At 44.7% G+C, this 23682-nt stretch overlaps 1 protein-coding gene across 2 annotated transcripts; it reads right to left on the bottom strand.

The window, feature by feature from the left end:
* Positions 1-526: 526 nt before the first annotated feature.
* Positions 527-21257, bottom strand: LOC145346787 (uncharacterized). Of its 2 annotated transcripts, XM_080194516.1 has the most exons (5): positions 21040-21256; positions 13591-13733; positions 10285-10487; positions 3358-3464; positions 527-2592 (listed from the first exon to the last, which is right to left on the bottom strand). In XM_080194516.1, exons 3-5 carry the CDS (start codon positions 10469-10471, stop codon positions 1114-1116), a joined length of 1773 nt encoding a protein of 590 aa, XP_080050642.1. In that variant the 5' UTR covers positions 10472-10487; positions 13591-13733; positions 21040-21256; the 3' UTR covers positions 527-1113. The 2 variants fall into 2 exon arrangements, with proteins under 2 accessions (XP_080050642.1, XP_080050643.1); XM_080194517.1 differs by lacking the exon at positions 13591-13733 and having other exon boundaries at positions 21040-21257.
* Between the last annotated feature and the right edge of the window lie 2425 nt (positions 21258-23682).

The raw sequence follows: 23682 nt of genomic DNA, 5'->3' as shown, positions 1-23682 counted from the left end.
CTGTTTAAATTGGCCAATAACAATCATCCGTAGTTGTCCTAAGAAGGTGGTGGTGAGTCTTCTCCTTGAATACAGCATTTGAAGACTGGATTTAATTGAGTGGATTAAGGGTGAACCACACTGATGTGGGGCTAGAGTCACATGTAACAAATCCATTTTACATTCCACCTTTAGTTAGCAGGACTGAGTAAGGTCAGCAGATTTCCTTTACAGCAGGTCATTTGTGAACCAGTTATTTTTTTAAAACAACATGTTCGATTTTACTGAAACCTGCCTTTTATTTCAGGATTTTTAAAAAGCTGAATTTAAATTTTCCAATTACGCATAGTGGGATTTGAATTCACGTCCTTTGTATTATTAGTTAGTTAACTAAATTATCATACTGCAGTACCTCATTTGAGTCATCACTGCAAAGTAAGAGAACAAGGTGGTTAAAAGCAAATGCGGGATAGATGTGTAATATCCTAACTATGTTAGAGGTTGTGGAATTTAACGGAAAGAAAAGAATGTGGTTTGCACACATCGATTCAAACTAACAGCCACAGGTTTTATTGAAGAGCTGCTCTCTCTACACTGCAGAGTACAGAACTGAAAGTTACACAGCAGCCTAACCACACACCCTAATGATATCACCATCAAATCATCTGATCAGCTCTTAAAAGCAACCATCAGCCAAGGTAATTAGCATCTGAATTAGGAGCTGGATAGAGGATTAGAGGAAAACAAAGCTGTAGCCATTAAGCAATTAAACATCATAATTAGTTGGTGTTGGAAACACAGCCTTCAACAACTGTGAACCTTCTTTCTTTGCACCCTGCAGCATTGACTCTGGTACACTCTGCAGCGTCAGTGAGAGTGGACACATAAATAAAGGAAAAATGAAAAGATCTTGCATTTATATATTGACTTTCACAATTCAGGAAGCTCAAAGGACTTTACAGCAAACTAAGTCTTTTGATTTGTATTAAGTGTTGCAATGTAAGGAATAAAGAAAAACTCACCCCTTCCGTCAAGAAAAAACTAATGAACACATTGCAACATTTTTAATTTGTATCCCAATTTGATGCTTCGTAACTGAGGAAGAAAATAAAACAACAATTTCTCTGAGGGATGTTAGACATCTATTGCTGACTGTTCTCTCTTCTTACTTTTATGGGAGGCTTTCCCAGCATTTGGGTTCAAGCATGGACGGATCACTGGGAGTTTTGACCGTTTGTCATCCTGCATCCTTTCAGAATCAAACTCCCTGCCTGCTTTGGTTTGTGAATCTGCAATTTCAAAGTTATCTGGAACCTTCTGCTTATTTGTCTTCCTGCTTTCCAAGAGGCACCTTCGCTTGCGATTGCCACAGCTAGAACTTGGCACTTCTGAAAGGCTCTTCCTTTGGTCAGCGGTTTGGGCCTGGGTTTGGTTGATATTTTTGACTGCTGGGTGGTTGGCATTGGAATCATCTGATGGACTTTCCTTACCAGCTGGAGGGCATGAAGAGTTGTGCTTGGAGTGTTTATCTGTGCAGTTCAATCTCGTCCCTGGCTGGCACGGCCCACTGCTTTCAGTTGGAAGGGGGGCAGTACTTTTTCCTAAAATATATTGCAGTAGATGAAAACTCTGAGACGATGGCCCCACCAAAGTTATAGTTTGATTTTCTCTTGTCATTAGAACTTGTACTGCATTCCAATTGACCAAACTGCACCTATACAACATGTCCTGCTCAGCGTGTTTCCTCACACTTAGATCAACCTGATGGATCCTGAGTTGTGGTTGGATTTTCTCAATATGTTCACAAATTGCTGCCTTGGCTTGGGATAGCCTTTCATAGCAATTGGCCACTGCTCCTTTCAGGTATAATGTCATCTCATACAGATCACCAGGATGAATGGGTTCATACTGTATGGAACATTGTTCAAGATGATGACGAAACTCTTCTGAGCCAAAGTTCTTCAGGTAATCGAAAACCAATTTATCAACTGTAAAGGTTAAGGAAGGAGGAGAAGAGCTCGTTGAAGGATGGGATGAATATGCATTGAGGCTACCATAATCCTTTTCAATGCTGTGCTGCCCCGCTGTTTCCTGAAGTCTACAAGCGCTCTTATGAGTGTATGGAGCTGTAGCTTCAAGGTTACTGGAACTGGTAACTGGCAGAGAAGATGGGGAAGAATCCCAATGCAATGAGGAGCTATTGCCTTTACCAGAATGCATTCTTGTTGCAGAAGATCTGGACTGAATATTTGAGGCATGCTGGCCAGTTCCATAATCACCCTCCTCACTCTCTGCTGATGAATCTGAGTTACTGCCAAAGGCTGTTCCCTGCCTGTAATTTCTAAATGCTCCAGATTGGAAGGGACTCTCATCTTTATTGTGGCTCCTCTCATTGGTCAGAAGTCCTGGATTGGTGGTTTCCTGAGGAGACGGATGCTGAATCAAGTTCATAAGGTCAATTCGAAGTTTCTTTAAAGAAGGGAAGGAGCCTTTGATCTCCACAATGCAGCCACTGGAACGTATAATTTCAAAATCATGTCTGAAGAGTAATTGAAGAGCCTTCCCTTTGGGAAAGCAGCCTGTGTCCAGTTTTGTACTCACAAACTGTATCACCTGGAAGATCAAAAAGGAGTATCTAGTTAGCACCACATAGTGCAGACGATGAAAGACTATCTTGTGTCCCAAACCCTCACCCTAGGTGAAATGCCAATTTGCCTGTACTCCTTCCAACCCAGTACGTTGTACACAATGTGGTCTCTACATTGGGAAGACCAAACACAGGATGGGTAATCACTTAGAGAAGACCTCCATTCCAACTGGTTTGACAGTTTATTTCTGCTCCTACTATGACCTCGCTGTCCACAGCCCATCCCTCTTCAATTGATACTCAATACAAGCTCGAGGAACAGCACCTCACCTTTTGACTGGGCATTTTGACATCCAATACTGAGTCCAACACTTTAGAACATCACCCATTTTCTCAGACTGTCTGTACATTTACACTTCGACTGGACACATTTTTTGTTTCATTACCTGTCCTATTATCATTTACTCAGTACCATCATTTTTTGTCATGTAATCACTTCAAACCTCCACACTATCACAGATCCTTTCTTTGTTTTCCCCCACACACCCCTTCCCCTTTCCCTTGCCCTGCATTTGTCTCTAAACTGTTCTCCCAGTGTTGGAAGGTGCTCCATGGAATGAGTCAGCTCCCAACTGGCGAACAGCATGGGACTGCCTGTCTGTTGCCCTGAGACTGCCACTTCCACTCAATCAAGTTCCAATATCAAATTTAGCCAAGGCCTAACACCAGGATGGACCATGTGTTGGTACTTGTTTTTTGCTGAAATGAGATTTATCCCCAAAAATATATACCTGTTCACTATCAGCATTGCTGAGTCCTTTTTCAACCTCACGCACTTCCAATTTGTACTTGTTCTCTAACTGCAATATATGTTCTCGTTTAAGGACATTATTTGCATCTGTAAGAAAGAAATAATTTTAAGGAACACCGACAGTAGGTCCCATCATTGCATAGATAAGCTAAGACGTAACTAGATAACTGAGCATGCTGACTATAGCATATCTCTGAAGGCAAATTACAATAAGGTCAGAATTTAATTACGCTTACAAAACCACAGTGCCCAGATCTTTCCAGCTGTTCAAGCCAGCAGGATTTTCTGGCCTTGCCAATGGCACATCTTCATTGTGGGCATCCTGGTGGTATGGGGTAGAGTCAGGGGAAATCCATTGACAGGACCAGAAGATCGGGTCACAGATCAATGGCACACCACCTCCCGCAGAGAGAAACATGCCGCAGAGAGGCCGGAGAATCCCACCCATAACCAAGTGATGTAGAAATGCCAACTCCACATTCGACGTAAGAAATAAAGGTGAGAAATAGGAGAAGGAATATGCAATTCAGGAGAGGAGGGAGAGAGAAGAGAGGGAATTACAGACCAGTTAGTTTGACATCAGTAATTGGGAAAATGCTGGAATCTATTATTGACAAAGTCTCAATAAGGTACTCAGAAAATCAAAGTATGAGCAAACAGAATCAACATGGTTTTATGAAAGTGAAATCGTGTTTGACAAATTTATTAAGAGTTTGTTTGAAGACGTCATTAATAAGGTAGATGGGCCTCAGCTATTTACAATTAGCATTAATGACTTGGATGAACCAAGTCATTAATACTTGGGTATACCCCAAGAGAAATATACTTAAAGTTGCTGACAATACAAAGCTAGCTGGGAATGTAAACTGTGAGGTGGAGACATTGAGGCTGCAAAAAGATAGAGCCAGGTTAAGTAAATGGGCAACAAGATGGCCAATGGAATATAGTGTGGGGAACTCTGAAAGCTATTCACTTTGATAGGAAGAACAGAAAAACAGAATTATTTTTCAAAAAGGGGTAGAACTTCTAAATGTCAATGTTCAAAGGGATTTGGATTTATTTGTACAAAACACAGAAAGTTGGCAGCAAGCAGTTGGGAAGGTAAATGGCACATTGGCCATTTTTTGCAAGGTTTGGAGTACAATAGACTGGGCAGGGTTTTTCAGCTGTTCCCGCTGGTGGGATTTTCCAGTCCTGATGGCGACCCTCCCATCGCAGGTTCCCCGGCATGCAGAGGACGCAAACAACGGGAACCCCATTGACAGCAGTGGGACCCGGAAGATTCCATCGCCAGCCAATGGCAGGCCACCTCTGCTGCTGCAAAACATGTCACTGGGATGGGAATCTGGCCACTAGGTCTCCTGACAAAGCAAAATGGCTGCCGACACCTGTCTGCAAGCGCGCACTTGTCTGCACATGTGCTAAAAACCTAAAGCTGGGTCTGAACAATGGAAAACAGTCACGCAAATTTAAATTCCACTTCGAATATTGAGGCTAGGTAAAACATGATCTACATATTTAGTATTCTCATTAATGTGAATATTAAATCATCCAGGTACAGAGGATCAAGAAACATTGGATGAGGAGGATCATGGACCCTAATGGAAGCAGCCAATTTGCCAACAAATTTTGAATCTTTGTAGCTGCGGTTCAGATGCTGTAACATGAACATTTGCTCCACTGCACAGTTTGAAGTCTCTCATCTCTCTGTACATACTCGCTTGTTTGAAATGGATGCATGCATTGAAAAGGGAAATTAGGAGAGCCAGAAGGGGTTATGAGATGACCTTGGCGGGTAAGATTAAGGAGAATCCCAAGGCCTTCTATAAATATGTGAAAGGTAAAAGGATGAGAAGAGAAGGGATAGGACCTATAAAAGGTGAAGGGGGAAAGGTCTGTGTGGAACCAGAAGAAATGGCAGAGGTACTTAATGAGTACTTTGCCTCAGTATTCACGGTGGAAGCTGATCTGGGAGATTTTGCTACGGATTTGCAGCAGATGGAAAAGGTTGAGTTCGTGGATATTAAGGTGGAGGATGTGTTAGAACTTTTGAATTCTATCAAGATAGATAAGTCGCCGGGACCAGATGGGATGTACCCCAGGATACTGTGGGAGGCGAGGGAAGTGATTGCAGAGCCCCTGGCGATGATCTTTGCATCGTCAATGGAGACGGGAGAGGTTCCGGAAGATTGGAGGATTGCGGATGTAGTCCCTATTTTCAAGAAAGGGAACAGAGATAGCCCGGGAAATTACCGACCGGTGAGTCTGACCTCAGTGGTTGGTAAGCTGATGGAGAGGCTTCTGAGGGACAAGATTTACGAGCATTTGGAGAGGTTTGATATGATCAGGAATAGTCAGCATGGATTTGTCAAGGGCAGGTCGTGCCTTACGAGCCTAGTTGAGTTCTTTGATAATGTGACTGAACACATTGACGAAGGAAGTGCCGTGGACGTGGTGTACATGGACTTCAGCAAGGCGTTTGATAAGGTCCCCCATGCAAGACTTCTTGAGAAGGTGAGAGGGCATGGGATCCGAGGGCCTTTGGCCTTGTGGATCCAGAACTGGCTTGCCTGCAGAAGGCAGAGTGTGGTTGTGGATGGGTCTTTTTCTGAATGGAGGTCAGTCACCAGTGGAGTGCCCCAGGGATCTGTTCTAGGACCCTTGCTGTTTGTCATTTTCATAAATGACCTGGATGAGGAAGTGGAGGGATGGGTAAGTAAGTTCGCTGATGACACAAAGGTCGGTGGTGTTGTGGATGGTCTGGAAGGATGTCAAAAGTTGCAGCAGGACATAAATAGGATGCAGGACTGGGCGGAGAAGTGGCAGATGGACTTCAACGCGGATAAATGCGTAGTCGTCCATTTTGGCAGAACCAACGGGATGAACGAGTACACTATCAAGGGCAGGAGTCTTAGTAGTGTTGAAGAGCAGAAGGATCTTGGGGTCCGGGTCCACAGGACTCTTAAATCGGCCTCGCAGGTGGAAGAGGTGGTCAAGAAGGCATATGGTGTACTGGCCTTCATTAATCGAGGGATTGAGTTTAGGAGTCGGGAGGTAATGCTGCAACTTTATAAGACCCTTGTCAGGCCTCATTTGGAGTACTGTGCGCAGTTCTGGTCGCCTCACTATAGGAAAGACGTAGAAGCTATTGAAAGGGTACAGAGGAGATTTACAAGGATGTTGCCTGGACTGGGAGGCATGCCTTATGAAGTTAGGTTGAGGGAGCTGGGTCTCTTTTCCCTGGAGAGACGAAGGTTGAGAGGCGACCTGATAGAGGTTTATAAAATGTTGAGAGGAATGGATAGGGTGGATTCTCAGAGGCTATTTCCCCGGGTTGAAATGGTCGCTACGAGAGGACACAGATTTAAGGTGCGGGGAGGAAAGTACAGAAGTGATGTAAGGGGTAAGTTTTTCACTCAGAGGGTGGTGAGTGAGTGGAATCGGCTGCCGTCAGTGGTGGTGGAGGCGAACTCGCTGGGGTCTTTTAAAAGACTTCTGGATGAGTATATGGGGTTTTATGGGATTGGGGGTTATAGATAGGTCTATAGATTGGTAGGTGTTGATGTGATTGGCGCAACTCGGGGGCCGAAGGGCCTGTTTGTGCTGTAGTGTTCTATGTTCTATGTTCATGCCGTAGAAAAATATATAAAAAAAGAAAAAAATGGGTATTGTATTTTGGTGTGAATAAAGCAAGAAACTAAGGCCGCGATTCTCCCATTGCGACCCGCACTTCTTCTGTCAGGTCGCCTTGGGAGACGCACATGTCTGCGGCCTTGAACAGGGATTTGCGCATGTGCCAGGAACGCATGTGCCATCGCCCAGAGCTGGCGAACATTCGCCGGTCAGACTATGCTGGAAACCGGCAGGAAGGCAGGTGAGTCGTTTAAATCTTTTCTGCACGTATTTTAAACCTTTCAGATTCTGACTGAACCTCCCCCCGCCCCAGCCAGGAGTACTTCATTCTGACGGGGTTCAGGTTAGCTCCCCATGTTTGGGGAACTAGCAGGAGGCCCCGCTAGAATGATGGGGGGGGGGGGGGGGGTGCGATCAGGGCCCCCCAGGGGGTCGGCCAGCAGGGGCGGTGCCTCCTGGGCTTGGGCATCCTGGCAGTGCCCAAGGGACAAAATGCCCATGTCCAGGGGGCACCTTGGCACTGCCCAGTGTGCATCAGGCAGTGCCAAGGGGGCAGGGCCTACTATGGGCGGGGCCTTGGTGCGATTGGTGGGGGTGGGGGATCCCACTGCCACTCTGCATTGGGATCGGTCTGGGATGGAGGAAGGCAGCAATTAGGGAGGTTCGGGGGGGGGAGGGGGTGGGCTGCCTGGGGTGGGGGAGGGCTGCCTCTGGGGGGTATCTGGCCCCAGTGATTGGGGTTGATCAGTGGATGGGGTGGTCTGCCAGGGCGAAGGGGGTGGGGGGGGGATCGCCACCAGTGGAGGGTGGGGCCTGGACATCAGAGCGCTCTGGGGTGGAGAGGGTCGGGGCTGGCCTGGGAATTGTTGTGGGGGCCGTGTTGGAGCACTGCAGGGGTCCCGGGCTGGCCAGCGAATGAGCTGGCCAGCAAACGGGCGGTTGATGGTTCGGGCCACTGCACATGCGCAGAGTTCCAGAACTGTCAAACTCTGGTGCAAATAGGTTCCCCACCCCCACCCCACCACCACCACAAACACCACCAGGTTTTTAATGAGAGTCACAACTGGGACCTCTTCAGTGCACAGAGTGCAGAGCTCAGGTGAGAAACTGAACTGACAGAACAGTCGGGATTTAGAACAATTTTCCTGCCAATTCAGCACTTTTTGGAGAATCACCCCCTAAATGAGGAATGAGTATAGTTCTGAAATCTGTCACTTGCAGTGACATCATGAAGTGAAGCAAGGCAACTATGCATGCACTGTGCTAGCAGCAAACAAAGCCACAAGAATAAGGAAGTATTTCTACAATTATATAAATGAGGCTACACTTGGAAGTACAGTGCAAAGTTTTAGCCTCCATACTTATAGAAGGATTATACTTGTATTGGGAGAGCAGTACAGCAAATGTTCACTCAGTTGGTTTCTGGGATGAGGCAGTTTTCCTATGAAGGACGGCTGAGTAAATTGGGCCTATATTCTCTGGAGTTTGGAAGAATGGAGGTGATCTCATTGAAATGTATAAGATTCTGAAGGGTGGACGCAGAGATTGTTTCCCGAGAATCTAGGGAAGCTAGAACAAGCTTCGGGATAAGGGGTCAATCATTTTGGACTGAGATGGGAAGAAAGGTCGTGAATCTTTGGAACCCTCTATCTTGGAGAGTTGTGCATATTCCAAATACATTTAAGATGTGGAGATGCTGGCGTTGGACTGGGACAGGCACAATAAGAAGCCTCACAACACCGGCCTCACACACGATTGCAAGATAATTATTCTGTAATTATCTGTAATAATCTGTGATTATCTTGCAATTGTGTCTTTGCTTACATATACCGTGTTCGTGAACCTACCTCTGTTCACCTGATGAAGGCACAGCGCTCCGAAGACTCGTGATTCCAAATAAACCTGCTGGACTTTAATCTGGTGTTGTGAGACTATATTGAAGGCTGAGATAGATAGAGTTTTGATCTCTTTGAATAAAAGAGTGGGCAAGAAAGTGGCTTTGAGGCAGAAGATCAGCCTTGATCATATTGAATGCTACAGCAGGCTCAGGGACAAATTCGTCTCCTGCCTGTTGCTCTTATTCAGACCCACAAGACAGCCCTGCCATTCAATAAGATCTTGGTTCATCTTCAGCTTCAACTCACACTATCTCATATCCTTTAACTTTCTTAATACCCAAAAATCTATCAATCCCTTCCTTGAATATACTCAACAACTGAACATCCACAACTTTGTGGGGAAGAAATATTCAAAGAATCACAACTTTAGAGTGAAAACATTTTCCTCATCCAAATACTAAATGACCAGCCACTTGTTTTGCGGTTATGATCCCTGTTTGGTGACCCCTCAGCCTGAAGAAACATTTCCCAACATCCACTCTGTCAAGCTCCTTAGAAATTTTATATGTTGAAATGGGAAAATCTCTCATTCTTTTAAAGTCTAGGTCTTGTCTACTCAATTTATCTTTGTAGAATAATTCCTAAGGCTAGGAATCAGTCTGGTGAACTTTGTTGTGCTTCCACTAAGGCAGGTATATCCTTCCTTAGATAAGGAGTCCTAAAGTGACACAGTAATTCAGATGAAATCTCACTAATTGCAGTAAAGCTTCTTTACTCCTGTATACCAACTCCTTTACAATGAAGTCCATTTGCCTTCCTAACTATTTGCTATACATGCATCTTTAAATTCTGAGATTTATGTGCAAAGACATTTGGGTTCCTCTGAATAGCATTAGGGTACCTACTACCCTCAGAATATGTATGGTGCCAATTGACAACACTATGCTTCTCCAGATGTGGGTCTCTGCACCCTCTCTGACCCCTAATCTAGGCCTTTGCACTTCTCAGGTGCCAGGCAACACCCCCTCCCCATCCATCCAAGCAACACCTCCTCCCCATCTTCTCAGTGGGCAGCATGGTGGCACGAGTGGCACGGTGGCACAGTAGTTAGCACTGTTGCCGCACAGCTCCAAGGACGCAGGTTCGATTCCCAGCTTGTGTCACTGTCTTTGGGGAGTCTGCACATTCTCCCTGTGCACAGGGTTCCTCCCACAGTCCGAAAGATGTGCTGGTTAGGTTATTGGCCGTGCTAAATTCTCCCTCAGCGTACCCGAACAGGTACTGGAGTGTGGCAAGTAGGGGATTTTCACAATAACTTCATTGCAGCATTATGGAAGCCTACTTGTGACACTAATAAATACCAGCATAACCCACGTTCCCGGCCACATACCCACCCTCCAAACACAACTTCCCCTTTCCTAAATCAGCTCCAGTACCTTCCTCCTTCTTAAAGATGATGTAGGCACAGTTGCTAACACTCGTTGGATATTCCACATCCAGCAATTCACCTCCTCCACTTTTTGCCTTCTGGAAATGAATGGTCAGTTTATCCAACATCTGCGACACAGGGATGATGTCGGGGATATTCAGGACCTGAATTTTCTTTGGATTTTGTAATGTCATTTCTGGTTCCTGGAGTCTGTGGAGAACAAAACCATTAGTTGAATTGAATTTTATTTTAACTTTTTGTACATTGTCTGAACAATGCCTTCATGCAGCCCATAAGAGAAGATGCGGAATTAATTTAATAAAACGAATTGTTACGATCTGAAATGCAATGTCTGACAGGGTGGTGGAAGCATAATTCAATACTAACTTTCAAAAGAAAATATGATATATACATGAACAGGAAATATTTGCAAGGCTCCAGAGAAAGAGCAGGAAGTGAGAATGAATTGGCTAACTCTTGCAAATGGCTAGCACAGGCAAGATTGGCTGAATGGCCTACCTCTGTGTTATATGATTCGAGGCACTGTTACACAAATGGAACTTCTAAGAACTCAGAGCTGGGTAGCTGAGTAGATGAACTGAAGGTTAAAATAGGAAGCACAGATAGATACAGTGGGATGCTTGTGGGATACAAATAGGGTGAAGTTGAAGCGTTTTCCCAGGGAAGAAATGACAATTACAAGGGGTCACAAGTTCAGTAAGGGGGAGTAAAGGTTCAGTGGAGATGTGTGGAGGAAGATTTTTACACAGTGGTGGGCGCCTGGAATGCACTGCCAAGTGAGGTGGTTGAGGCTGACATGTTAGCGACATTATTGGCATATAGGAGTAAAGAAGTCTTATTGCAATTAGTCAGATTTCATCTGAATTACTGTGTCCACTTTAGGACTCCTCACCTAAGGAAGGATATACCTGCCTTAGTGGAAGCACAACAAAGTTCACCAGACTGATTCCTAGCCTTAGGAATTATTCTACAAGGATAAATTGAGTAGACAAGACTTAGACTTTAAAAGAATGAAAGATGTTCTCATTTCAGCATTTAAATTCCTCAGGAGCTTGACAGAGTGGATGTTGGGAAATGTATCTCCAGGCTGAGGGGTCACCAAACAGGGATCATAATCGCAGAACAAGTGGCTGGTCATTTAGTACCAGGGATGAGGAAAATTTCTTCATTCTACAGTTGTGATTCTTTGAATTTTTCTACCCCACAAAGTTGTGGACGTTCAGTTGTACAGTATATTCAAGGAAGGGATTAATAGATTTTTGGGCATTAAGAAAATTAAGGGGTATGAGATAGTGTGAGATGATTGAGTTGAGGCTGAAGATGAATCAAGATCTTATTGAATGGCAGGGCTGGCTTGTGGGTCTGAATATGAGCAACAGGCAGGAGGGAAATTAGTCCCTGAGCCTGCTGCAGCATGGATAGAAATACGGACAGACGGGGAATAGAGGGGTGCAAGTGGTTGGTCTAGATAGGATAATGTGATCAGCGCAGGCTCGGAGGGCTGAGGGCCTGTACTTGTGCTATACTATTCTTTGTAAATTATGGTTCCTGTGCAACCAGGAAAATAAATGGTGCAAGATCCAAAGATAAAAGCAAAACATTCCAAATACTGGAATCCAAAACAAATGGACATTATGGAACTGGGGCAAAAACAACTTTCCTGACATTTCCTTCAAGAGGTTGGGCATGCACGGGTTAAAAATCATGCCAGCTTAAAAATTACATGAGCTACTCACTGCAAAATTCTCAAAGACAGGGAATCACTGATAAGAAACAAGTTGCCTTAGCCCGGACTGTCAACAGATAACAGTCAAGGATTCACACAACTCGCACACAAAAATTCAATTGAATACAGAGTATGTGTGATCACTGAAACAGGGGACAACAAACAAGGGAGTTGAGACATCACTGCTCAAACATATTCCTATCATACCTACATCTGGAAGTTAATAAATAAGTAGACAAAAATATGAGCATGATGATATAATTAAGTAAATGTGCAAAAATTGTATTTGGTTAACCATACTCATATTATGCATCACATAATTGTGATGTTAGTGTCCCTTTAAGAGATTTTATTTTAAATCATGATCCCCGCAGCTCTCACAGTCAGTGTTTCTCAGTTCACAGCCTTAGGTGATATCATTGTTGGGAGGAGCAAAAAAATGTGCATAGCTCAGGTGACAAGGGTTGCTTTTGGTTTTGTTTTAGCTGCAGCGTCAGAAGCATAGCTGAAAGAAGTTTCTCTCAACTTTTATTTTGAAAGTTTTACCAGTTAGCTGAAAGCATATCTTGATTACCATCCTGCAGTAAAGAATCTGTGTTTTGGGGAGCCGATGACTACAAGCTGCTCTGAGTTTTCAAGATCATTTGAAATCAGCATTCAATGCAGATTCCAGTATCATCAGAGTATGCACTGTTTAAAGGGCTTTATTTATTGGATTTTGGTTTTAATTGGAACACATTAGAGATATTCATTAAGAGTTACACATTATTATGATTGTTTTGTTTCTTGGTTGTAATTGATAAAAGTTGTTGCTAATTTTCTTACGATACATGTTAACCATATTCTTAAATGAACTTTGTTTGAGAAAAGCTCCCTATTGGCTAACTTGAATTATACTTGAGGTGAAACATCTTATGCTTAACCCAGTCAAATTCAAGATGCAAACTTGTGGTTCAGGCAGGTTTCATAAAACGCTTCGGAGTTTCTGACCTGAACCATAACATAATCCTGACTATGAGTTGTGAATGGCTACAGCTAATTTTGAACTTTGCCTTTGATTAGCAGATATTAATTGCTTGCAGTTCAGCCACAGAGTACAATTGCCATCGCATTTCTTTGTTCAGGGAGTCTCTGAGCCCTTAGTGGCCAGCAGACTTCCTTGCTTTAGCTTGAATAAAAGATCTTGTACTGAAACTCTGAGTTCACCTGGTCAGTTGAAGGAGGTAAATATCTATAAAACTCCCGCAACAGGATAGATCTGACATAGTCTGTGGAAGAGGTGGCTTTGTTGGGTTGAAAAACAACCCAACGAGGTTGGCTACCTCGCTGAATATATTTAAATCACGGGTAGATAAGTTTCTGATAGACAGGGGAATTAAGGGTTATTGGGAGAAAGCGGGAAAGTGGAACTGATCCACTTTAGATCAGCCATGATCTTGTTGAATGGCGGGGCAGGCTCTAAGGGCTAGATGGCCTACTCCTGCTCCTATTTCTTATGTTCTTATGTTCTTAAAAACCTCTTCCTGGAGACAGAATGAGAGGCTGTGAATAAGGTAAAGTACTTGCATTGAGTCCAAAGAAGAATCTTTGAAATGTGGTCCCTATTGTCAAATAGGGAATGCAGCAATCAATTTGTGCACAGGCAGCTCCCCGCAGCACAGAGATAATTACGTTTCAGTGGTGGAAAAACTCAAAGTGTCGGGCAGCAGCTGTGGAGAGAACAAACCAAAGTTAACATTTTAAGTCCCATCTGGTGCTTCTTTGGAAGATTTGAAGAAATGATCAAGACCTCTAGAGGACAATTCACTTTTTGGACTGTGCATTTCCCCAGAGGGTCAGAGAATCCATGCATTCTGAAGCTGGTTGGACTACTGATGAAGAGGTGCAGCCTCCTCCAGATGAGCAACCACAGTAACAGCAGAAGCAACTACAGCATTCCACACAGGCATATATAGGTGGATAGAATGGAGATTATGGCTGCAGGGCACCACATTAATAAAGGTGATATTGTCAGCACAAGATCTACCAGTCAAAAGTCAGCATCTTTATAACAGCCATGACTGGAAAGGCTATGATTCTACAAGATTATGAGAGACATGGACAGGGTAGGTAAGGAGCAGCTGTTCCTCTTAGTTGAAGGGTCAGTCATGAGGGGACATAGTTTCAAGGTGAGGGGCCAGAGGTATGGGGTGGGGGGTTGTGAGGAAAAACTGTTTTATCCAGAGAGTGGTGACAGTCTGGAATGTGCTGCCTGGGAGGGTGATTAAGGCGGGATGCCTCACATCCTTTAAAAAGTATCTGGATGAGCACTTGACACATCATAACATTCAGGCTATGGGCCAAGTGCTGGCAGAGGAGATTAGGTGGGAGTCTGGGAGTTTCTAATGTACTGGTGCAGACTCAATGGGCTGAATGGCCTGTGTTGCGCTGTATGATTGTATGGTTATTGTGGAAGGAGATTGCAAACCTCTGGAAAAAAGTAAAACACAATGAATGATCCCACACAAGTAAAAAAACACTTGTTCCCTTTGATGTAACAAAGGAAGCTTTTTGGTTAACCTGTAGAAATCTTCCCTCTACTTGTTAGTTAACTTGCACAATTCTTTTTCACAAAATGCAGTTGTCACTGGCAATGATTGCACTTCCCTGGTTGTCCCAGTGATGGTGCCCTTCAGCGACAGCAACATGCTGAAAGTGTAATCCCAGCACTGCTGCATTCTCGGATATTGACTGAATAAAGGTAAAGGAATGGTGATAAACATTCAAGTCTAGAATGTTATGTGACTTGGAGGACAACTTGAAAGGATGGTGTTCCAATGAAATCCAGAAAACTACGCTGGAACTCTACCACCTTGCCTGCCACGGAATCGGAGCGGGCGAGGGTCCAACAACGGAAATCTCCTGAGCGAGGCCGTAAGATCCTGCCCCAAAGCCCACCATATAAGTTTGAAAATTTGAATTCTGTTTAATTTTAAAACACAGTTCTTCAATATTAAGAAAACACAGACTATACATAATATGGAATATACAATTACTAATTTCGTATCTGCAACTGGAAGATCCCGCCAGTGGGAAGGGCTGGAAAATTCTGCCTATTATTTCTCGTCACTCTTCTCTCAACATTTTATATTATTAATTCCCACGCACACATTTGAAATAAAAAGTCCGATAAAAAGCTGAAAAGTCATTAACTTGAAACGTTGCTGAATCTCTCCACAGGTGCTGCCTGACCTTCTAAGTATTTCCAGTATCTTTTTTCACAGCTGAGATCTGCAGCATCTGCTATATTTTGCTTTGGTCGAAAAATTCTCAGCAAGTTGCTCCTGTCACTTTGTAACTAAGCCACAGCAGTGATGCCTTGTGCCACAAGACGTCACTGCATCATTCTTTCCCTCCAACATTATTCAAAATGCTTTCTGAAAATGTTTTAAACAATCTTTCATCAATAATTAAAATTATAAGTCCATAATTTCTTCAACTTGTCTTCAAACCTTCACTAACTGTTTTACTTGATGGCCTCAGTCCCTTCCCAGCTGCAGCTGAAGACAAACCTGCAGTCTGAGCATGTACATAGAATCACAGAAATCCTACAGTAAAGAATGAGGCCATTTGGCCCATCAAGCCTGTACCGACAACAATCCCACCCAAGTCTTATCCCTGCTTAGCTACCCTGCTAATCCCTCTAACCTATCACATCCCAGGACACTAAGGGTTAATTTAGCATGGCCAATTCACCTAACCCGCACATCTTTGGACTGTGGGAGGATACTGGAGCACCCGGAGGAAAACCCACGCAGACAGCAACCCAAGCCGGGAATCAAACCCGGGTCCCTGGAGCTGAGAGGCAGCAGTGCAAACTACAGGTGCCACCCTGCTGCAGTATTGACAACTTACCCAAGATCCACCAGCAGCATTTATGACAATCAATTGATAAATTGCATCACCCTCAATCTCTACCAAAATGTGCGTGCTTACTTTTCAAAATTATTCAAAGGAGACAAATTTGAAACAAAAACCTGTATTCCAGTTTATTAACTTTATCCCCCCAAACAGCAGAAAGGATGCGTTTGTCTGTGAGTGACAGAAAGAGGGGAGCGGACTTCTCTCTCTCTGTTCATCACAGTCAGACAACTCCTCCTCTTGACAGCCTCTCGGCATTGTTAAACCATCTAGAAACGAGACAAACAAAAACTACAGAACTGCCTCTGATGAAAGCTACGTCACCCTCCACTGTCAGCTGCACCATCAATACAAATTACTGAATCAACAGGCCTGTAAGGGGTTCAATATTTTACTGCGCAGTGGTATTAAATCTGCGATACCCTCAGGCTCAATCAGTCCCAGACTGAGAGAGAAGCAGTTTATCAAATTGGTATCAAAAATGATACTGGTGAATCTTGGGCAAATTGTCAGTACTGCACATGCTCAAACTGCAGGCCCATCTTCAGCTGCAGCTGGGGAGGGACTGAGGCCACCAAGTAAAAAATTTAGTAGAGGTTTGAAGACAAATTGAGTAATTTATGACTTAAAATTGTAATTATCGATAAAAAATGGTATGAAATATTTTCAGAAAGCACAACGTTTAACTGGATAACTTTTGAGGGAAAGAATGATGCAGTGACGCCTTGGGGCATGAGCTCTTAGTTACAAAATGACAGGAGTAATCAGTGAGAGATGGTGTCCCGAAATGGAAATGGATCTCAGGAGTCAATATCTGGATTCAGGATACCTCAAGATTATTCCCTGCTATGAGCAAATCAAAGCCATAAAATCAATTAGCACTGAAAGGAGGCCATTCGGTCTATTGTGCCTGTCTGTACTGCCTCACCCCAGTACTTCCAATTGGCTACTACGACGGAAAATGATTTTGACAACATACCAGCGGAAGCAGAGATGGTCCAGATAACATAAGGACTGAAAACCTATCAGCAGGGTGTATTGGAAAGGCTGCAATGCTTGGAGTAGATAAATCACCTGGTCTTGATAACTTGCAAACAGGTTGCTAAAGAAATTGAAAATGGAAGTGGTAGGAAGGTTAGCCATAATGTTCCAATTTTCTCCAGTTATAGGGGAGGTCCCACCTATATTCAAGAAAGGGTATAAGGTCAGTCCTAGTAGACTGGTCAGCTTAACAACTGTGGTGGATAAGATTTTAGAAACACTAATCAGGGAATTAAATCAACAAGTACCTAGAAAGGATGAGAAAGATATACCAGCATTGGAGGCAGACCAGAGAAGGTTCACTGGGCCATCCCAACTATGGAAAGACTTTCATAAATGGAAGGGTTAATTAGGTTGAACCTGTCCCTATTGATGTTTAGGAGAATGAGAGGCGGCCTTATTGAGACATATAGGATTCTCAGGGGGCTTGACAGGGTAGGTGCTGAGAGATTGTTTCCCCTTACGGGAGAGCCTAGGACCGGAGATTATAATCTCAGAGTAAAGGGATGCCTACGTAAGACAGAGGCGAGGAGGAATTTCCTCTCTCAGAGTGTAGTAGATCTGCAGAATTCTTTACAGTAGAGGGCTGTAGGGGCTGGGTCACTGAGTATGTTCAAACTGAGAATGGCAGATTTTAATCAATAAGAAAATCAAAGGTTACGGCAATAAGGCAAGAGGTGAAGTTGAGGATTATCATTATCAGATCAGTCATGATTCGATGGCTGGTGGAACAGACTCAATGGGCCAAATGGTGTAATTGTGCTCCTGCATCTTATGGTCTTATAGTTAATTAAGGAGAGCTAACAAGGATTTTGAAAAAGCATATCATGTTTAACTAATTTAATTGAATTTTTGATGAGGTAACAGAGAAGGGCGGCATGGTGGCACAGCGGTTGGCATTGCTGCCTTACAGCACCAGAGACTGGGTTCAATTCCAGCTTTGGGTCATTGTCTGTGTGGAATTTGCACTTTCTTCCCATGTCTGTGTGGGTTTCCTCCGGGTGCTCCGGTTTCCTCCCACGGTCCAAAGATGTGCATGGATTTGCCATGCTAAATTGCTTCATCATGTCCCAAGACATGTAGGCCAGGGGGATTAGAGGGGAAAGGGGGATTAGAGAGGATGGGGTCAGGGTGGGATGCTTTGTCCCAGAGTCAGTGCAGAGATTCTATTTTTCCATGATTCTAAGGTTGATAAATCAAATGGATGTTATCTACATGGATTTTAAGAAAGCATTTGACAAAGTATTAAATGAAAGGCTTAACAAAAAAGGTTCATGGAATAGAATAGTCAGTGTCAGCTTGGGTAAAAGAAAAACTGGATGAAGGACAGAAAACAGTGAGTGCTGATAAATAATTGTCTTTCAGGCTGGAGTTGGTAGACAGTGGTGTTTTCCACAAGGGTCTTTTTATATATATTAATTACTTTGATTTGAATTATAGAGTAAAGCTTCAAAATGAATTGACGCTACCTCCAAACTTGGAGGCGTGGCAATCAATGATGATATCAATTAGCTGCAAAGGACTTAGGTAGGGGCTAGGGGAGTAGAATGGGCAGGTGAATGGCAGATTGGTTTGAATACAAAGAAGTGTGAGGTGATGCATTTTGGCAGAATGACTGGCAGAAGCAATAATGGCCCAGTTCAAAACTGTGTTTAGGGTCAGGGGGACCTGAAGGGTTCATGTATATAGATGTTTGGAGGTGGCAGGACACTTTGCGAGAGTAGTTGGCAATACATACAGGATCTTGAACCTCACATGTAGACATAGATATGAAAACAGGAAAATTCTGCTCCAAGTCACAATTGAAATAATGGCTGCGATTCTCTCAAGGCTGCCCTCCACTTTTCTGGCGGATCCGGCTGGGAGATGCCCATCTGCGGCCTTGAACGGGGATCTGGGCACGTGCCGGGAACACATGTGCATCTCCCAGAGCCAGCGAACAGTCTGACCATGCTGGAAACCGGCAGGAAGGCAAGTAAGTAATTTAAATCTATTTTTAATCTATTTAAAATATATATACTTGTTAATTATCAGGACCTTTCAGGCTCCCACCCCGCCAGGAATGCTTCATTTTGGCAGCGATCAAACTAGCTCCCCGCGTTCAGGGAGCTGGGAGGTGACCCCACCAAAAAGAAGGGGGGACAATCCCAGAGGGGTCAGACAGCAGGGGGGTGGTGCCCCCTGGGCATGGGCACCCTGGCAGTGCCAGCCTGTGCCTCCAACACTGCCCAAGGGGCAAAGTGCCCATGCACAGGGGATATCCATCGGACATCGGGCAGTGCTAAGGGGTGAGGCCTATTGTAGGTATTGTAGGCCTAGGGGCAATCGTGGGGGAGGTCCCGCTGTCTCTCTGCATTGGGATCGGTCTGGGATGGAGGGAGGGCAGCGATTGGGGTGGGCTGTGGGTGGGATTGGTCTGCCGGGGTGAGGGGGGTGGGGGGAAATCGCCACTGCTGGGAGGGTGGGTCTAGGTATTGGGGCCCTCTGGGACGGGGGGGTGGGTCCAGGCTGGCCTGGGAATTGCTTTGGGGCTGCAATCGGGCCGTGAAGATGGGGGAGGGCTGGAGGGGTAGCACTGTGGGGGTCCTAGGCTGGCCAGCAAACAGGAATTTGACAGTTTGCAGCCACTGTGAATGCGTAGCGCTCCAGAACTGTCAAACTCCAGTGCGAATAGGCCCCACGCCCCCTCTGGGTAGTTAATGATATTTATGACTGGGACCCCTTCAGTGCACAGAGTGCGGAGATTCAGGTGAGAAACTGAATTGTCAGAACAGTCAGGAATTAGAACAATTTTCCTGCCAATTCAGCACTTTTGGGAGAATCGCTCCCAATTTGTCTAGTTCTGGATTTCCACACTTAGGAAAGATACAAAATTCCTTTAGAGCAAGCGAGAGGAGATTTCCCAGAAGGATCCCAGGGATGACTGTGCGCAGTTTGCACATTCTCCCCATGTCTGCGTGGGTTTCCTTCAGATTCTCAGGTTTCCTTCCACAGCCCAAAAATGTGCAGGTTAGTGGATTGGCCACGCTAAATTGTCCCTTAGTGTCCAAAGATGTGTGGATTAGAGGGGATTAGCAGGGTAAATACGTGGAGTTACAGGGATAGGGCCTGGGTAAAGTGATCCATAGGAGAGTTGGTGCAGGCCTGATGGGCTGAGTGGCCTCTTCCTGCACTGCAGGGCTTCTATGGTGAGGGATTTTAGCTAGTGATGAAGACTCTGATTTAAAGAATACAGTGAAGGATGTGAGGGAGGAACATATTTACGAAGCTTAATGATCTGTCTACGAGGGTGCTGGATGCAGAGGCAATCAATGATTTCAAGAGGAAAAAAAAGACACAGATGCTCAAGGGAAATAAACCCTGCAGAACAACAAGGACTGATTGGATCACTGTCTGGAGAGGCAGCACCCACTCGATGGGCCGAATGGTCTCCTCCTGTGCCCTAACAGCCTGTTAGCCATTCAATTATTCATACTCCCCTTCTGCTTTCCCACAGTCCTGCACTTCTTATCCATTCTCATTATAAATTTTGTTGTGAAAGTTACTGCTTAATCTGCTTCCTCCAGCTCGTCAGGCATTGCATTCCAGATCATTGTTTGTTAAAAAAAAACCTGGTTCCCTCCTCCTTTCCCCCCTCCCCCCCGCCCCCAACCACCTTGATTCTCCTTCAGCAATGCAATCCGCCTCATGCCTCCCGTAAACTCTTTATCCACAGTCAATGCAGCTTCAAGCCTCCTCAATCCTGGGATTTAATGAAACCCTGGGCTTCAGCCAAGTCCCTCTCCTTCCCTCCATCACACCACCTCCAGTCACCAGAAAAAGTAGAATGTCCTTGCCTGCTGGGAGATCACTGGCTCCAAAAGCTTGAGCCAACTTTGATCCAGGTATTTTTCTCTCCTTTTTTTTCCGCGATCCCCTCCCCGCCACCCGTGATAAATAAAAAAGCAGGAAATGCTCGAAATAACTCGAGTCTGACAGCTTCCGCGGTATGTGTCTGATCCTCGTAAGCGCTATGGGACACAGAGAGAGAGCTCAAAGTGATATTCCTGCAGCCCCCAGCTCTGTAGTCCTTACCTCTCCGGGGCAGAGGGGCTGGATTTGCACCGTCTCGTTGTAAATGTCGCTGAAATGGCCAGCCCAGCCTCTCCCTGTCTGGACCCAGTCTCCGGGAAAGAGAAACGAAAGTGAAATCGAATGTGAAGGTTCTTTGAGTCAACAACCTTCTCCAGCCGCTCCCCCTGTAATAAATTTATTACTCTCTGAGCAGCTTATGTGTATTTAATTCTACATTGAGGAGAGAATAAGCGCTTTAAAAGGCCATGTCCCTCATTTAAAAACAAAAGTATGGGTCAATTTAGTTTGACTTTGACCTCCACGCCCCCTCACCCCTGGCCTTGCTCAATCCCAAGCCACAGCACGAAAGGAGACCATTCGGCCCGACTAAAACCTGGTGTTGTCAGACTTTTTACTGTGTTTACGCCAGTCCAACGCCGGCATACCCACATCAGTGCTAGCTGTTTGGCAGAGCAATATCATCCCATTCCCCTGCTCTTTCCCCCATAGCCCGGCAGAAAGTTTTCCTTTTCCGCCTTATTCATTTTTGAAAGTTGCAGTTGAATGCCAGGGACCCAGGTTCGATTCCAATCTTGGGTGACCTTTGGTGCAAAGTCTGCACATTCTCCCTGTGTCTGCATGGATTTCCTCTGGGTGCTCTGGTTTTCTCCCACAATCCAAAGATATGTTGGTTAGAACATAAGAACGTAAGAAATAGGAGCAGGAGTAAGCCATCTAGCCCTTCGAGCCTGCCCTGCCATTCAGTAAGATCATGGCTGATCTGTCATGGCTCAGTTCCACATTCCCGCCCTCTCCCCATAACCCTTAATCCCCTCTCTTATCAAAAACCCATCAACCCGCGTCTTAAAAATATTTAGCGAGGCAGCCTCCACCACTTCAACGGGCAGAGAATTCCAGAGATTCACCACCCTTTGAGTGAAGAAGTTCCTCCTCAACTCCATTCTAAACCGCCCCCCTTTTATCTTGAGGCTGTGCCCCCTAGTCCTACTGTCTTTTTTGAGCGGGAAGAGTCTCTCCACCTCTATCCTATCCATCCCATTCATCATCTTATACATCTCAATGAGATCTCCCCTCATTCTTCTAAACTCTAACGAGTACAAGCCTAGTTTATTCAGCCTCTCCTCATAGTTCAACCCCCTCAACTCCGGTATCAGCCTAGTAAACCTCCTCTGCACTCCCTCCAAGGCCAAAATATCTTTGCGCAGGTGCGGCGCCCAAAACTGCACACAGTACTCCAGCTGCGGCCTCACCAATGCCCTATACAGCTGCAGCAAGACCTCCCTACTTTTATATTCAATCCCCCTCGCTATGAAGGCCAGCATCCCATTCGCCTTCCTGACCACCTGCAAGCTGGGTTTTTGCGACTCATGCACAAGGACCCCGAGGTCCCTCTGGCCTCCTTCTGCACTGTAGGGATTCTATGGTTCTATGAATCTGTCAGGCAGTGCACGTGAACTGTCTAAATATTGTTTCCTCATGTTGCCTTTGGTTCTTGTGGCAATCAGCTTAAATCTGTGTTCTCCGGTTACTGACCTGCCGCTGAAAACAGTTTTGCCTTATTTATTCTATCAAAACCAATCTCGATGTTGAACGACTATTCAATTTCCTCTTGATCCTCTCTGCTCCAGGGAACTGAAGTCCCTCAGTCCTGGTATCCTTGTAGTGAAACTCTTCTGTTATTAGGAATGTCAGACGATGGAGAAAACCAGGATCTGTCTAAATTATCTTCTGCCAGTCCTTCTAATTGAAAGGCATATTGCTGATGGAATTGTTGACCAATAATAACAATCAGTCTCCATTAAGTAGAATACGATGGACCCAGACAATATGTAAGGAAAAAAAACATTGCTGGAGAGTTTTAGGAACCATAGGTTCAAAGTCACCTATTCCATAGAATCCATACAGTACAGAAGGAGGCCATTTGGCCCATGCAGCCTATGCCAACAACAATTCCCCCCCCCAGGCCCTATCTCCTTAACCCCACATATTTACCCTGGTAATTCTGCTGACACTAAAGGGCTATTTAGCATGGCAAATCCACCTAACCAGCACAGTCTTTGGACTGTGGGAGGAAACAGGAGCATCAGAGGAACCCCACACAGAATGGGGAGAACATGCAAATTCCATTCAGTCACCCAAGGCCCGAATTGAACCCAGGTCTCTGGTGCTCTGAGGCAATTCTCCCAAGCATCCACGTGTCAAGTTGTAATTACTCACCTACTGAATGTCTGTCAGTTAAACATTTCCATGCACATGCCAACGTTAATATGTCTCATATTTCCTTCCCCTTTTCCATTTTCATTCCGCCATCTCTTTTCCTGAAACTTGGATGGATGTATTTTTTCAAGTGCTGGCAGTCATCTACTACCTCACCTGCACATCTATATCTTCAGTTTTGATCCCAGACAGTGAATTATAAAGGTTTGTTTGACCGTGCTTGGCACTTGAGCTGTAACTGGATCACAGTCACGACTAGGTAACCAAGACCATGCTCAATATCTAAAAGGATTCTAACATTGCATCATAGGGAGCTCGAATTATATAGGACACATTTTCCAAATGTTCAGAACCAAGATAAAAGGGTCAAAGCTTTGTATTTAATGTTACAGTGGAATGAAACTTTGTTTAGTCAAGAACAGCTTG

This window comes from Carcharhinus amblyrhynchos, chromosome 8, assembly GCF_965287045.1.
Source record: "Carcharhinus amblyrhynchos chromosome 8, sCarAmb.v2.hapA, whole genome shotgun sequence".
NCBI lineage: Eukaryota > Metazoa > Chordata > Chondrichthyes > Carcharhiniformes > Carcharhinidae > Carcharhinus > Carcharhinus amblyrhynchos.
This window is presented reverse-complemented; position numbering and strand designations above follow the sequence as displayed.

What these genes read in the sequence shown, in the direction of transcription:
- LOC145346787 (XM_080194517.1), bottom strand. Translation starts at nt 10,471, where the DNA reads ATGACATTACAAAATCCAAAGAAAATTCAGGTCCTGAATATCCCCGAC. An exon ending in CATCTTTAAGAAGGAGGAAG is followed by an intron (nt 3,465 to 10,284) that starts GTACTGGAGCTG and finishes TCTTTCTTACAG; the next exon opens with ATGCAAATAATGTCCTTAAA. An exon ending in GCAATGCTGATAGTGAACAG is followed by an intron (nt 2,593 to 3,357) that starts GTATATATTTTT and finishes TTGATCTTCCAG; the next exon opens with GTGATACAGTTTGTGAGTAC.